A 16,486-nucleotide genomic window follows, 5' to 3' on the forward strand; every position below is an offset into this window, starting at 1 on the left:
GTTAAATGCAGCCAATAACCCCATTCTTTCAAGTCGTCCCGGTCACTGCTCCACCGCCTGTGCTGATCTCGGGAGGGCTGCAGACTACCACATGCATCCTCCGATACACGTGGCGTCACCAGCTGCTTCTTATCACCTGACAGTGACGAATTTCACCAGGGTGACGTAGCGCATGGGAGGATCCTGCTATTCCCCCCAGTTCCCTCTACCCCCGAACAGGCACCCCGACTGACCAGAGGAGGCGCTAGCACAGCAACCAGGACACATACCCACATCCGGCTTCCCACCCGCAGACACAGCCAATTGTGTCTGTACAGACAACCGACCAAGCCGGAGGCAATATGGAGATTCGAACCGGCAATCCCCGTGTTGGTAGGATCGCCCCATGATTTTGGATGGTTTTGCAGATATTTACACACGCCTATACAAGTGCACACACATACTGGGAACAGGGTAAACTAAAAGCTGTGAGCTAAAGCTAAACTATATTTAAAATTTAAAATAGCTTGCCATATACACAGCCTGCTACTCTAGTCATAACTGAAATGCTGCAGCAAAGGTTTAAACTGTAGGGTGACAAGTGGGCAGTTGGCTTGAATTCTGGGGCAGATTTTCTTTAGAAAACCTGTGCAGAGGGGTGTCTGGGTAGTATAGCGGTCTATTCCGTTGCCTACCAACACGGGGATTGCTGGTTCGAATCCCCGTGTTACGTCCGACTTGGTCGAGCATCCCTACAGACACAATTGGCAGTGTCTGCAGGTGGGAAGCAGGATGTGGGTATGTGTCCTGGTCGCCGTACTAGTGCCTCCTCTGGTCTGTCGGGGCGCCTGTTCAGGGGGAGGGAGAACTGGTGGGGAATAGTGTGATCCTCCCACGCGCCACATACCCCTGGCGAAACGCCTCACTGTCAGGTGAAAAGAAGCGGCTGGCAAATCTGCATGTATCAGAGGAGGCATGTGGTAGTCTGCAGCCCTCCCCGGATCGGCAGAGGGGGTGGAGCAGCGACCGGGGCGGCTCAGAAGAGTAGGGTCATTGGCCGGATACAATTAGGGTGACAAAGAGGGAACCCCCCCCCCAAATAAAAGAAAACCTGTGTATGATGATTGAATGAGCAATATTCTTCTATCTGTGGGCATGCTGCATTAAATAGGGCCGTTAATCACCGTTTGTTTCTGTGGAGTTACTTTATGATCAACAGTGAAAAACTGGTTGAAATGTAAAGGCTCAAGGTATTAGTGAGCTTAGTGGCACGGCTTGAGAAGCAGGATGTTGCTGAATAACAGCATGTTTGCCTTTCCAAAATAAAGGGTAAATAAAAAAAATACACTTGTAAATATGTGTTACAGATAATAAGGACATGGCAAAAGGCACCTGCCTTCAAGACCTTCTCTGCATCTCGTGTTTTTCAAAGAAATTTTTTTGGCCTTTCCTTTCAAAGAAAATGTATTCCACTTGCACGGGAGAAAATTTATCATCCGTGTTGACCGTTCTTGACATTGGCCTGATGTTACAACTTTATTTTACATGCCACTACTGCTTAATAGCTGACATCATTAAAGGCGGCAGCACTTGGGTAATGTGGTCAAAATGCGGTCAAACTGTGGTGCAGTTACAATTCACAGACGCGGACTAACAAGTAATAAAAGTAAAAGTAATGCAAAACGGGCAAAGCAACTTACACGGTGGGACTATAAGTATGAAATGATAAAGAAACGACTCTTTCTTTCAAAATTCTTTGCATTTTTTTCGGCTGCTGGAGGAGACAGACAGACAAACAAAAGGGGAAAAAAAGATAAAAAGGGAGTAAGACAGGAGAGAAAGAAAGTAGGGAGAACTTTATACACTCTGAAAAACAAAACAGTTTCTAAAAAGAGAATAGACACACTTTCCCTTTCCTTACACCCACATAGAGAGAGAGAGAGAGAGAGAGAGAGAGAGAGAGAGAGAGAGAGACAGAGACAGAGACAGAGACAGAGACACAGAGAGAGAGAGAGGCACACACACACACACACACACTCATAGTCCTATGGCTTTTTGGCTGGCTCTGAAGAACCATCCATCTGCCGTTTGCACCCTGTGTGTTTGTGCGTGTGTTTCCACATATGGGGATTTGTACAAGGTAAACAGAGACGTGCCAAGCCAAGCTGTTAAACTCAGTTGGTCAAATGCAACAAAGAGGCAGGATACACAGAGGAATGTTGTCTCCACCACGCAAGTCCAGGTGTAAATGTGTCTGTATGTGTACCTGTGTGCACGCAGGAGTGCACATGTGTGTGTGTGTGTGTGTGTGTGTATGGCCACTCTCACATTAATCTGTGCATCAGATGTGGACAATGACTCCTTGAGGATAGTAAGATCTGACTAGCTAATCCCTCCTGCTTTCAGCCCTCTCTCTCTCTCTCTCTCTCTCTCTCTCTCTCTCTCTCTCTCTCTCTCTCTCTCTTGCTCTCTCTCTCTCGCTCTGTCTCTCTCTCCATCTCTCTCTTTCTATCTTTATTCATTCTGATTTCTTTATTCTTTGGCATTTGTAAAGGAATTCAACCTTTTGAAGAAGAAAAAAACAGCTTCAATAAACAAACCGATAAACCCAAAAGCATAAGAATACCAAGCACCAAGCAACCTAATAACAAGCGATTAGCCCCCCCGTTTCCCTTCAGACCTCCTTCAGTCCTGATCAGAAAAGTGTTAAATAGTGTTAGAAAAGCCCTGCGTTGTGTGTTGTGAGATGCTGCAGCACTCTTCAGGAGAGGGGAAAACCTGTACATCTTTTGACAGATGAAAGAACCCATTTCACAGCTTCCAGTAAAGGTCCAGTGGTGGGGTGGAGGTTTGGTTTTTAATCCTGGCGTTGATGAAACTACTCTCAAATTTGCTCGGCACATCGTGAGGGGGCATTATTTTCTTAGAATATGGAAACATTATGAGGGGAGCAATGTTTCCACCACTGGCTGCACCTGGTTTGCTAATATGGCCTCAGGTTCCTCGGCCATTACACGACCAGACATAGCAATCATTGGACTTAACGACTCTCACGAAATGGTTGCCCATACCATTACAGATCCGCCACTATGTTTAACAGTTGGCAATAGGCGTTGTGGGTTGAGGGCATCCTTTGGCTTCGTCCAAACATAAACCTGTTTTGATCAAGCAAAGAGGGTAAGAGATGACTCATCCCACCGTATTGCTGTTTTCCATCGCTAAGAAGTCCAAGGCTTTTGTGCTCCTCACAACATGTCACGCATCCCAATGTGTGGCCTCGAAAGATAATGGGTTTTCTAAATTATAGCTTTGTCAACTGTTGTGATTTCTTATTACTGTCACAATTACGGTTAGTTTTGAGATATGCGGTACTTTGGTGATGTTTAGTCATTATGGGACATCTGCATCTCTTGCAAGGAATGTACTTGTTTGTCATAGCAATTCCTCTGCATTTTAACAGCTTCTTTTTTTTTCTGGCATTTTCTGCCTTGATTTGACAGTGACAGTAGAGACAAACAGGAAAGGCAGGGGGGAGAGAGAGGGAATGACATGCAGCAAAGGGCCCGGGCTGGATTCAAACCCAGGCCGCTGCGGTAAGCACTCAGCCTTATGTGGTACGCGCTCTACCAGGTGAGCCACCGGGGCGGCGCCCCTGTTAATAGCTTTTTATAACTTTGCCATAATGTTACCTTTGCTACATTAAACAAATAATTCTGCAGTTCTCATGACCAATGCATCAACTTTTGGGGCACTTGGCCTCTGTGACATTCTGTTAGTTGCCCACTAATGCCTGCAAATAGAAACACAAAAATCAAAGTGTTGATTAATAGAGCTTTTACAAACCCCTAACAAGTCAGAAAGTCTTTTATTTGGGGGGGGGGGTTCCCCCTTTTTTTCCCCAATTGTACTTGGCCAATTACCCTATGTTCCAAACTGTCCCGGTTGATGTTCTCCCCTTCTGTCGATCCGGAGAGGGCTGTAGACTATCACATGCTTCCTACGATACATGTGGAGTCGCCAGCCACTTTTTTTCACCTGACAATGAGGAGTTTCACCAGGGGGACATAGCACGTGGGAGGATCACACTATTCCCCCCAGTTCCTCCTCCCCCCCGAATAGGCACCCTGACCAACAAGAGGAGGTGCTAGTGCTGTGACCAGGACACGTACCCACATCCGGCTTCCCAACCGCAGACACGGCCAATTGTGTCTGTAGGGATGCCCGACCAAGCCGGAGGTAACACAGGGATTCAAGCCGGCGATATCCGCGTTGGTAGGCAACAGAATAGACTGCTACTCTACCCGGACACCCCTCAGTCGGAAAGTCTGAACATCATTGAACCCTTATGGAGTGTAAGGGTGAATTTAAACTCATATTCACAGATTTCTAGGTTGAATAAGGTGATCACATAGTGATACATTGGTGTTTGAGCACTCAAAATCTGGGAGATCCAGTAGAAAGCAATGATGTTACCATTGCACAGTCCCTAAACTAAAAAACAAAACTTGGGTGAACCTGGGGTTTTAACTAATGATGTTGTATCTATTGGTGGTCTGCCATATCGCCGTAATAGCAACAACTTCACTTCCTACAGAGTTGTCCTCCCTACCTGCCTTCATCTTCCCTGTCTGGCTGTTTGCAATGACAACATAAAATGAGCCCTATCATTTTCCCCATGGAAAGTCCAACCTGACGATAACCATTAAAATGAGCAACTACAAAAATGCTAATGATTTGTACAATTGCAGATTAGAAATTGCTTTAGATACACGTTGCCAGGAATGGCCAGCAACATAAAGTATTAAAAAGTTTTGTTAGCATCTAAGTGATGTGCAGGATCATTGATTTAAAAGGATTCACCTGCAAAGCAGTCTTTTGATTGTTAGCTAAAGTGAAACCTCTTTCTCACTGGGTGTTTGTTTTTTTTGTCCACATTCACATCTGTGAATTTACTTTTAACGCTGATTGCTTTGCCCAAGAGCACCTTAACTGTAATTATTGTTATTATTCACTGTGTATGTGAAAGGGTGATGTGAGTCCTCCCCATGTGCACGCGTAGTCGGTCCTCCTCCCAGGTCTCCATGGTGACGGTGGTTGCCACCTGGACACTGCTTGGCATACCCCTCATCATATTATTTTTTTATATAGCTTATCCATCCGTATAATTTTGTTATCCCGTTTCAATTTTATATCCTTCTCTCACTCTGATGTGTGACTAATGTCTTTTCTTGTCTCTTCTTCCATGTGTGTAAATGGTGTGATGTGAGTCTCCTCTGTGTGCATGTGTAGTCTGTCCTCCTGTCAGGTCTACATGGTGATGGTGGTCGCATGGCTCAGATCCTAGGCTGTTCCGGTGGCATCTGGACACTGCTTGGCATCCTCCTCATCATATTCTTCATATATCTTCTTCTAGTTTATTCCATTTTACAGGGGTCACAGCGGATTTTATTGTTTCCATCGGTACCCTGTGAGAGCACAGCACCAATGGCAGCCATTGTTAACCCAGGCCTCGATCGATCTAGTATGGTCTTGTCAATCCACCTACTGATTTGGCAAAATTTTACGTCGGATGCCCTTCCTGACACAACGACTAACCGTATGAACGGGGGCACAGGTAAAGCGCTGGATACCATCTCAGTATTCATGGACTTGCACCCATGCCTGCTTCATATATCTTATAATTCCATTATAATTCTGATATCATCTTTCAATGCTATATTCTGTAAATTGTGTTCCCACAACATCCACTGCACATCTGTTCATCTTGGGAGATCCCACCTCTGTTGCTCTCCCTGAGGTTTCTTCCTATTTTTTCTCCATGTTAAAGGATTTTTTTAGGGAGTTTTTCCTTATCCAATGTGAGGGTCCAAGGGCAGGATGCTATGTTGTTGTAAAGCCCTCTGAGGCAAATTTGTAATTTATGATAATGGGCTATAAAAATAAAATTGACTTGACTTTTGAGGCAGGGAGAGAGTGTAATTCAGTCATATTCACATTCCAGATTTGAATTTACAACCAATCATAAACATGCTAGTTTAACCTTTAGCCTACTCCTCCTCCTTATGAAACCCTCTCCACCTCTCTTGCCTCTCTCATTTTCAACCATTTACTCGCCACTCTGGTCATTGTCTCTACATCTGTTTGTCTCTCTATGATTTTATTGATATTATCAGGCAGAGCTGAGACTGTCTCTTGACTATTCTGAGAAAATTTTGATTGCCAATGAGCATGTTACCGCTCCAGCATATGGACTGACAATAGGGGTATAAAAAAATATTGATAGATTTGAGCATCGTAATATCTTTCACAATATCGTATTGAATTCCGAAAACCCTGCATTGATTCGTAAGCTTACATACAAAGAGAAGTGACAGCGACACCACTTACGAATGGGTTATTTTACTTCCTTGTGTAGTTTACATCTCTAACCACTAAGTGGCAGGTGCAGTATTGTTACAGGGCTGCAGAGAGCCACAACAGAAGCAGGCGTTGCCAGTGTCAAACTAGCTATAACGGATTATTCTGATTTTATGCATGTTGAGGCGTTTTCTTTACATTTTTTTTTAATTTTGAAAATAAATATCGCGATATATGTCAGTATTTGTAATATCGCAATATATCAAATATACTGAATCGTGGTTCTTGTATCGTGATATGAATCTTTTTTTTTATCCCCCCCCCCTTTCCCTCCCCCAATTGTATCCGGCCAATTATCCCACTCTTCCGAGCCATCCCGGTCACTGCTCCACCCCCTCTGCCGGTCCGGGGAGGGCTGCAGACTACCACGTCTCCTCCGATACATGTGGAGTCGCCAGCTGCTTCTTCTTCCCTTAAAGTGAGGAGTTTCGCCAGGGGGACGTAGTGTATGGGAGTATCACGCTATTCCCCCAGCCCCCCCCCCCAAGAGGCACCTTGACCAACCAGAGGAGGCGCTAGTGCAGCGACCATGTGATATGAATCTTATTGCCAAATTCTTGCCAATACACAATCCAAACTAACAACACTCAGGTCTATGACACAGGCTGCTAGATTTTAAACTGACTTGCTTATTTTTCTGTTTCAAAGTATTACAATAGTTGTATATAAATTATTTTTGTAAGTGTTATGCTACAACTACTACTTCTACTACTAGTAGTAGTTGTAGCAGTAATGGTGGTAGTAGTGATAGCAGTAGTCATAGAAACAGCAGTAGTAAATGACAAAAAAGGACAGATATTAGAACGGCATTAATGCATCACTAACCTAATTTAACACTTGTACTGTTGTGTTTACTAGACTGGTTTCTCTCAAAGAAAACACAGATCTTGGGAACTACCAGTCATGTAAACCTAACCCTGAGAACAAATTCAAAACAGTGGAGGCCATGGCACATGGGCAATATTTTGAGCCGACATAAATGGCCAATTTTGCCAGCAATTACAGTGCACAGTATTTCGGCATACTTTTGGTCTCTATCACCATCTATGATATCCGCATTGAATTTGTCCAATTTCCCAAATTTAATCCCAGCTAAAAAGTGGTATTGTCCCCAGTCCATTGGCTGAAAAAGTGACCTGTGCATCATCGCCTTTACAAGTGGGAAAGAGTGAAATGGAGCCAGAGAAGCCAGCAGACTGGCTGTCTCCTCAGCTCTGTGGATCCCCCTGTTTAGAGTAAGACTGTAATTGACTCTTTATCATCATTATGGTCCAAAAGAGAGAAAGCAGTAATCCCTCTCGTACCCCCACTCTGCTTGTTTTCAAAGCATAAATTCTAACAGGGGATATCCACATATTTGGATAGTTTCCACGGCAAAGATGGAGAGAGGTTGTTGTGTTTCGTATGCGTCGTATTAAACCGCTGTTCTTTCTTTTTTTCTCCCTCACGCTCTCGTTTCTTTCTTTCGTGATGTGTTATTTCAAATAGCGCAAGGTTTCTCCACATGTGCTCTTTGATGCACTGAGGGATAAATTATTATTATTATTATTATTATTATTATTATGAATAATAATAATAATACTATTATTATTATTATTATTATTTTATTCTGTTTTTGAACAGCCTCCAGTATTACCCCGCTGTGCTGCCAAGCTATCCTTGTTCTCGCTCTGACTAAGATGAGAGAGGGGGAGAGGGAGCAAGCTCGCTTACTGAGGGCAATTACAATTTAATGATTTTCTTCTTTTTCCTTTTCCAGGAGCCCTTAGCCTTGCATGCCCCTAAAACAGGATAAAAGTGTGTGTGTGTGGGGGGGGGGTGATCTGCTCTTTGAAATGGACAGAAGGACTCAAGGAGGCAGACTCACACCTGTAGACTAGACGAAACAGTGTGTGTGTCTACGTGTCTACGTGTCTGCATGTGTGTTCCTCTTAAATAATCACACTATTCGGGCGTCCGGGTAGTATGGTGGTCTATTCCATTGCCTAACAACATGGGGATCCCGGTTTGAAGGGGGAACTGGGGGGGAATAGCGTGATCCTCCCACGCACTATGTCCCCCTGGTGAAACTCCTCACTGTCAGGTGAAAAGAAGCGGCTGGCGACTCCACGTGTATCAGAGGAGGCATGTGGTAGTCTGCAGCCATCCCCGGATCGGCAGAAGGGGTGGAGCAGTGACCGGAACAGCTCGGAAGAGTGGGTTAATTGGCCAGATACTATTGAGGAGAAAAAATAATAATCACACTGTTCATGTACACATCTGAAGACATCTTCACCAGAGGTGTCGGAGCAGTGCATGCAAGAAGCCCCGACCCAATCTATCATCTGTACCACAATATGTGACCTGAGCTGCCATCTCTCGTACGTTGGCTCCATGACACAAATTAGTTGTGTGAGGATTGGAGACACACTGCATGTATGCTTTTCTGTCTACAATTGATTTGTTTTTTCATTTAGCAGATGATTTTAGCCAAAAAGAATTACAAGAGTGTCAATAATTAGCAGGTACTATATTTGAGTGTCAAAATACAGGCATCATAGAGTGCTAAATAGTAATCATCTAGGCGTCCGGGTAGCGTAGCGGTCTATTCCATTGCCCACCAACACAGGGATTGCTGGTTCAAATCCCCGTGTTACCTCCAGCTTGGTCGGGCATCCCTACAGACACAATTGGATGTGTCTGCAGGTGGAAAGCCGGATGTGGGCATTTGTCCTGGTCACTGCACCAGCGCCCCCTCTCGTCGGTCGTGGCACCTGTTCGGGGGGCAAGGGGAACGGGGGGGAATAGCGTGATCCTCCGACGCACTATGTCACCCTGGTGAAATTCCTCACTGTCAGGTGAAAAGAAGCGGCTGGCGACTCCACATGTACCAGAGGAGGCATGTGGTGGTCTGCAGCCCTCCCCGGATCGGCAGAGGGGGTGGGGCAGCGACCGGGACAGCTCGGAAGAATGGAGTAATTGCCCGGATACAATTGGGAGGAAAAAAAAAAGGGAGAAACAAAAAAAGAAAAGTAATCATATCAAAGCAAGCATGTCATGTCAAGTGTAATGAGTGTTTATGTGCAACAAGTAAATCGCAAATAGTAACACAGGCAATAGAAGGATTAAATTACAAATTAGCTGGACAATACCACAAATCAATAGCACGACATATCATAGCCAAGTGTGCATTTCAAGTTCAAATGGTGTTAATATGCAATAGGTAGATTACCTACAGTGATTTTACTTGGTAAAGTAGAACTAAAATCACCCCTGAGAACGGTTTTGGTGAGTCGAATTTGACTGTGAACTGGTGTACTTACACCTGGATTTTATTTGTTTTGCCTTTGTCAAATTAGATTTGGATTGCTGATTACCACATGCAACAGTTGGGTTGGCTATCCCCAAAACATCTTGATCAGTGTAATCTGTTGAAAGATCTAAAACTCTACCTAAAACCTGCTTTTATTTATTGCCCTTTGAGCTTCAGGTGTTTTTATAATTCTACGCAGCTTTTAGTTTTGTTTTGGTTTTTTTTGTTCCTCTAAACATGGCCTTATTTAATCATGCTCCAATTTCCCCTACATTTTCATTTTGCTGTTGGTCATCAATGCTTTGTCTGCATCCTTTTTTTGCTTATGTTATGAAGCACTTCGCTACAAACCAGGGGTCGCTTAGGGTTTAAAAGCACTAACACTAGGTGTAAAAGGGAGCTATGAAAATGAATAGAATAGAATAGAACTATATTGTCCAACTGAGGCTGGAAATTTGTCTTGGGGCTCATCTCAGGCAAACACCAACAATAAAGGCAGAACAAAACAGTTAAAAACCTTATCAAAAACATATACACAGTAAATAGTACCATCAAATACCCACACAGGATAGGTCATCTGGTTATGGCCATGACAAATCCTCATGATGTGCTTTTACACCACCCATTCATGATAAATGTGAAGACTGATCCACTGCACCCCCCCCACACACACACACACTCACACAGACACACACAGCTTGTCTCACTGACCAATGGCCTCTTCCGGGGTCCAGTACCCTGATGTGTCACATGCACGGGGGGACGTGGCCTCATGGGCATACTGGTGAAACACGCCATCTCTCTCACAGTCTCCACAGTTCACACCTGATCCTTGAAGCTTGGAGCTGCAAGTAGAAGAGGAAACATACAGAGTGACTGAAACGTCTTCCCTTGCTACCAGTGCTTAACTTATAAATTGAGAATTTCCAGAATTGAAAGCAACATGCATGGTAACCATAGAACTTTGACAATCCCGGATCACACAAAACGGGGTTTTTATTTTGTTTTTTGGGGTTTTTTTGGGGGGGGGGTGGATTTCCCCCCCCTTTTTTCTCCCCGATTGTTCCCGGCCATTCATCCCGCCCTCCAAGCCATCTCGGTTGCTGCTCCACCCCCTTTGCCGATCCGGGGAGGGCTGCAGACTACCACATGCCTCCTCCGATATATGTGGAGTCACCAGCCACTTCTTTTCACCTGACAGTGAGGAGTTTCACCAGGGGGACATAGCGCATGGGAGGATCACACTATTCCCCCAGGTTACACCTCCACCCCAAACAGGCACCCCAACCGACCAGAGGAGGCACTAGTGCAGTGACGAGGACACATGCCCACATCCAGCTTCCCACCCGCAGACACGACCAGGACACACACCCACATCCAGCTTCCCACCCGCAGACACGACCAGGACACATACCCACATCCAGCTTCTCACCCGCAGACACGGCCAATTGTGTCTGTAGGGGCATGCAACCAAGCCGAAGGTAACCCGGGGATTCAAACAGGTGATCCCTGTGTTGGTAGGCAATGGAACAGATAGCCACGCTACTCAGACGCCCCCCCAAAATTATATCATTACAGAGAAACTAAACCCCAACCCCAAATCTGTGTGAGACCTGACAACTAATGGTGAAAAGGACCTGGCCACCTGTTACTGACTAGATGGTGTCAGGTGATGTCACCATCTATTGTTTTCTATACAAAGCGCCATCACCTGGCATCCATGGCCACCCAAATTGCAGATGTCTAGTTCAGTACGCCTGTTTTTCACAATTAAATTTCAGGCTTCACGCAAGTTTGGGGTTGGGGTTTAGTTAATCATAAAACACTGACCTCATCTAATTTAAATATAACTTAAAGCAATTCGTGTAGCATCAGCAACTGCTTAGGGCGCAGTACACAATAATCTATTGATACTGTGGAGGTGGGGAGAGTCAAGTCAAGTCAAGGTTATTTGTATAGTCCAATATCACAAATTTGCCTCAAGGGACTTTACAGCAACACAACATCCAACAAGAGTCTCAGACGACATTATTATATGAATATTAGATGTTAATTACCACTGAGCAGACATGCACTATATCACTATGTAATGGAGTTAAGCATGCACCCTCAATCAGCAACCCCTGACACACCACCAGTGGTAGTGAAAGTACATCTATGGGTTATGATACAATCTAGACATGACTGAGCTCTTCTTGACTGTTCAAGTAAGGTACAAAGCTCTTGTAGGAGGAAGTAAATGTGATTGCTCATTAGTCAAGGTATGCCTCCCTTCTGCTTCACCTGGAACTTTTTCAAGCTGTAAGGCTAATCACTCAACACTGACTTTGTGAATCAAATTGGTGCACAAGTAGATAGATAGGATCAATAGGATAAAGGACAAAAACAGAACAGTGGCTTGGTAATTGATCAATGGCAACTGCTGGATCATTTGATCCATGCAAAAGCCAAAAATCAAGGATTTGCCAGAACAGGAGTGTCCAGGTAGCATAGCAGTCTATTCAATTGCCTACCAACACGGGGATTGCTGGTTCAAATCCCCGTGTTACCTCCAGCTTGGTCGGGCGTCCCTACAAACACAGTTGGCCGTGTCTGCGGGTGGGAAGCCGGGTGTGGGTATGTGTGTCCTGGTCGCTGCACGAGCGCCTCCTCTGGTCGGTCAGGGCGTCTGTTCAGGGGGGAGGGGGAACTGGGGGGGAATAGCGTTATCCTCCCACGCACTACGTCCCCCTGGTGAAACTTCTCACTGTTAGGTGAAAAGAAACGGCTGGCGATTCCATATGTATCAGAGGAGGCATGTGGTAGTCTAAAACCCTCCCTGGATTGGCAGAGGGGGTGGAGCAGCAACCGGGACGGCTCGGAAGAGTGGGGTAATAGGCCAAGTACAATTGGGAGGGAAAAAAAGGGGGGGGGGTGTTTAAAAAAAAAAAGATTTGCCAGAACAGGATCCAGCATGATGCGGTTCAATTTAGGCACTCGTTGCTACGCAACAAAATAATAAAGGAAGTAGGCTGCTCTTTGAGGACTGAGTGGAGTTTTAAAATACATGTACAATCACAGGTCATGGGGAACAACAGAGGTGTGCAACACCTGCACAGCACCAGTGTCAGGTGTTAGAGGTGATAGAGTGTGGAATGAAAATATTATATTTATTTGACCATAAACTCTAAAAACCCCTGAAAAAGTTGACTGAAATTGTTTAAGGAAACTGATTACCTTGCACCATCTGCGCTGTAAACCTGGATAATTTAAGTGCCGAGAAGTCAGTGATTATAAGTAATTGTAACTGAATTTGTTGGTGTCTGTGTCTTTTGTGAGCACACACTGCCAGTGCTTATAAACACGAGCAAAGGTGTTTGGTTAAACCATGGCAACATCTTTTTATATCATATTATAGGTTGTTATGGAAATGAAATCATGCAGTTTACTGGCAATGGCGAGCCTTTTCCATTTATTTTGCAGCAATGGTGAATCACACACTGAGTAAATGCAGGCTTCCCATGAGCGAACTTCCCCATGCTATTGCATTCAAAGGAATAGGTGTGACAATACTAATAATAGTTCCAACGAAACACAAATAAAATTACTTCAGCTAACACACCAGCAAACAGAGTTGTGCTTCAAAGTGGTCTTATTAACTGTGACAGACTCAATGAATGCCAAACTACAACATGTCTGAGGAACTCTCTAACACCAACTACTCAAGATGCAAAACCTTAAATTTAGTTACACTACCTCAAAATCTATCAACAGATTAATCTTACTCAACAGGTCCGAGTTGTACTAATATCACAAGATATCACACAAGATTAGATTTATCATCAGAGACTTAAGCAAGAATTGAGTAGCAATAATTTAATGCTTTCAGCAGGTTGAGCAGTATGGTTTTAGAGTGTGGATGGATGGATGGATGAATGGTAGTATATGCACCAATGACCGGGTGTGTCTGAATCCTCGAGATGCCATGGAAAGTGATAAGATGAGTAATGAGTTGCCCTCGATCTCGTCTAACGTAATGAGACATGAAATTATTGTAGGTCTCTGTTAGGACTTCTGGATAGCTAGAAAGAAGTAAGATAACTACTAACACCCGCAGTGTTGGAAGACCCAATTTCTCTGACGGTCAAAAGTGCTCTCACTCTGTTTACTATATTCTTTTGATCGAGACACTGGAAAAGATGAAGGAGAAAACAGGAGATGTCAGAGGAGACACCAGGACTGAAGGCTCTGAAGGGATTAGATCCCACCCAGGCAGTGGAACATGTAATTCCTTTGACAGGGGACATTATCCAGTACACCAATACTGGGAATAAATGAACTGACATTCCTAAAAATGATGTTTTCCTATGATCATGATGTTTCCCTGTTATCTGTCAAGAGTCGTTAGAAACAACGAATCTCATGGTCTCTTAAAGGAATAGAAATGTAACATAAATCCAAGCTGAGCTGATAGCTTTTAATATTGAGAGCCTGTAAGACAAGTTTCAGGCATATTTGACCATTTATGAGGAAGTCGTGAGTGTTTTGGTATGGCTGTTATAACTTCACTAGGAGGCATCGTCCACTCTGCTGGAAGAGCGATGCATGCCATCACATAAACTCATTGCTGAGCAATACTTATCAGTGTCCCTCTTCAATACAGAAAAGACAAAACGCACAAGCCGAAAACAACTTCAGCAAAAGCAAATCGGAAAGCAGTGAGTATGAATTAGACTAACAGTGTCCTTTCGCACAGGAAAATGGTTGAAAATACAGGAACAGGCTACGACTGTTTGAGTGCTGAGCCTCTGTGACGTCAGAGAATTTACACGAAGCAATCCGGGGGGTGACAGAGTGGTTAACGCGGTCACCTCACAGCAAGAATGTCCTGGGTTCGAGACCCGGGGTAGTCCAACCTTGGGGATCGTCCTGGGTCGTCCTGTGTGGAGTTTGCATGTTCTCCCCATGTCTGCGTGGGTTTCCTCCGGGTGCTCCCGTTTCCTCCCACAGTCCAAAGACATGTAGGTCAGGTGAATTGACCGTACTAAATTGTCCCTAGGTGTGAATGTGTGTGTGTGTGTGTGTGTGTGTGTGTGTGTGTGTGTGTGTGTGTGTGTGTGTGTGTGTGTGTGTGTGTGTGTGTGTGTGTGTGTGTGTGTGTGTGTGTGTGTGTGTGTGTGTGTGCGTGTGTGTGCGTGTGTGTCAGCCCTGAGATGGTCTGGCGGCCTATCCAGGATGTCTCCCCACCTGCTGCCTAATGACTGCTGGGATAAGCTCCAGCATCCCCATGACCCTGAGTAAAGGATAAGTGGTTTGGATAATGAACAATCCGGGGGAATTTCTCTCAGTGGTTAAAATAGTTTCAACGGCAGCACCCGTGATAGCATCAATTCTGCTTAAAAACTTTCAGAGACAGACAGCTTTATTGTTTGAGCTCTTCATTTTCAATAATTTGCATGAATCATTAGTTTATAGCGATATCAGTCATCCTCCTGACGGCTATGTGGAGTACTGCAACAACACAAGTGCTCTACTAACAAGAAATATGATACATCTCACAATCGAGTCAACGTCATCGTGCTCTTGAGTAATCGAGACAGCTGAAAGCTTTGAAAGGAATTGACTGGTTTTCTCATTTGGAAGTAATAAAGCTAATAACTTTTACGATGTCTGACCAAAACAACGACAGAAGTGGGGCGGACAGCCGCTGTGTATATTAGTTGCAGACTGAACCTTTTAAGTGAGCAAAAAAGAATGCATCTAATTTGAGTTTCTATGAACTCCTGCTACTTTACCTTTGGTAGAGTGACCCCCTTACAGGTGGCACCCAGTAGATGGAGACGGAATCAGAGCTCCGACCAGTCACGATGGGGGGCAGAGGGATGGGGGCTGGTTGGGGGTCCTTCAGCCAATTCTGATAGACCAGGTCTATATAACAATGCATCCGGGCTACTTGGTTAGGCGTGAAATTGTTAGTGCAGTTGTCATCTGAAAGAGAGAGAAGGGACAGTTAATCGCCTGCATCAGCTTCACATGTTAGCGTTCATTTCATTCGAGAGCTAGCAATGCGGATGGGAGTTAAAATGGCTCATGTGGTTGTCATCTAAAGGCAAGCAAGAAGAAAACTGGCTGTGTAATGGACCCAACTTAGTCTGTCCTAGGCAAACATTTCAAAATGATCAGTCATGGTATATCTGTTCTTTTCTTATAGTATATTATTTGGAACACAAAAGACAAATACTTTGACAAAAACTTGCAAAATGGATTTTCAGAGAGCTTTAGCTCTGCTCTCAGCAGACAGAGAAGAGTGGGTTACAATGACAATGTAGGTAAACTTTTGAATTGTGTCACATGTTGTCAAATTGTACATATTTATTTTGCTTTTTTGTCATAAGCACATCATAACATTGAAAGTATTTAACATGTCTGTTACAACAACAAACCTAGAATCACAATTATGTTATGAAAGCAACAACTAAATGTGGATCCCCTCTGACATTATGAATGATGAAATAAGATTATATGAGAAAACTGTTGTTTTAATTGTGAATGTCCCAAGTCAATTGGGTTTTAACCAGACACTGAACATCTGTCCCTGATAAGGACTAAATGAACCCATTCATAACATGTCCAAAATGTCAACTCTATAAATCCTTCAATCTAAACTATTGAATGTTTGCATTTCAATGTGCGTTTTAGATCCTCCGTCATTAGTAGCCCACAGAAAACTTCTGAATCTTAGCATTCAGTTTTGGATTGAGACGAGACTGGGGGACTTCCCCACCAGAGACCACGCAATTAAACCATTAAACCATTCTC

General features: G+C 44.2%; 1 protein-coding gene across 1 annotated transcript in view; it reads right to left on the reverse strand.

Moving 5' to 3' along the window:
* pappa2 (pappalysin 2) overlaps nt 1–16,486 on the reverse strand; it is a 125,654-nt gene that overhangs the window by 84,976 nt on the left and 24,192 nt on the right. Inside the window, exons 9-10 of the mRNA XM_056293861.1 lie at nt 15,463–15,655; nt 10,400–10,533 (exon numbers count right to left, since the gene is read on the reverse strand). Of these exons, the coding sequence (XP_056149836.1) occupies nt 10,400–10,533; nt 15,463–15,655 (327 nt within the window). The remainder of the gene's footprint in view (nt 1–10,399; nt 10,534–15,462; nt 15,656–16,486) is intronic.

Source organism: Lampris incognitus, chromosome 14, assembly GCF_029633865.1.
Source record: "Lampris incognitus isolate fLamInc1 chromosome 14, fLamInc1.hap2, whole genome shotgun sequence".
Lineage (NCBI taxonomy): Eukaryota > Metazoa > Chordata > Actinopteri > Lampriformes > Lampridae > Lampris > Lampris incognitus.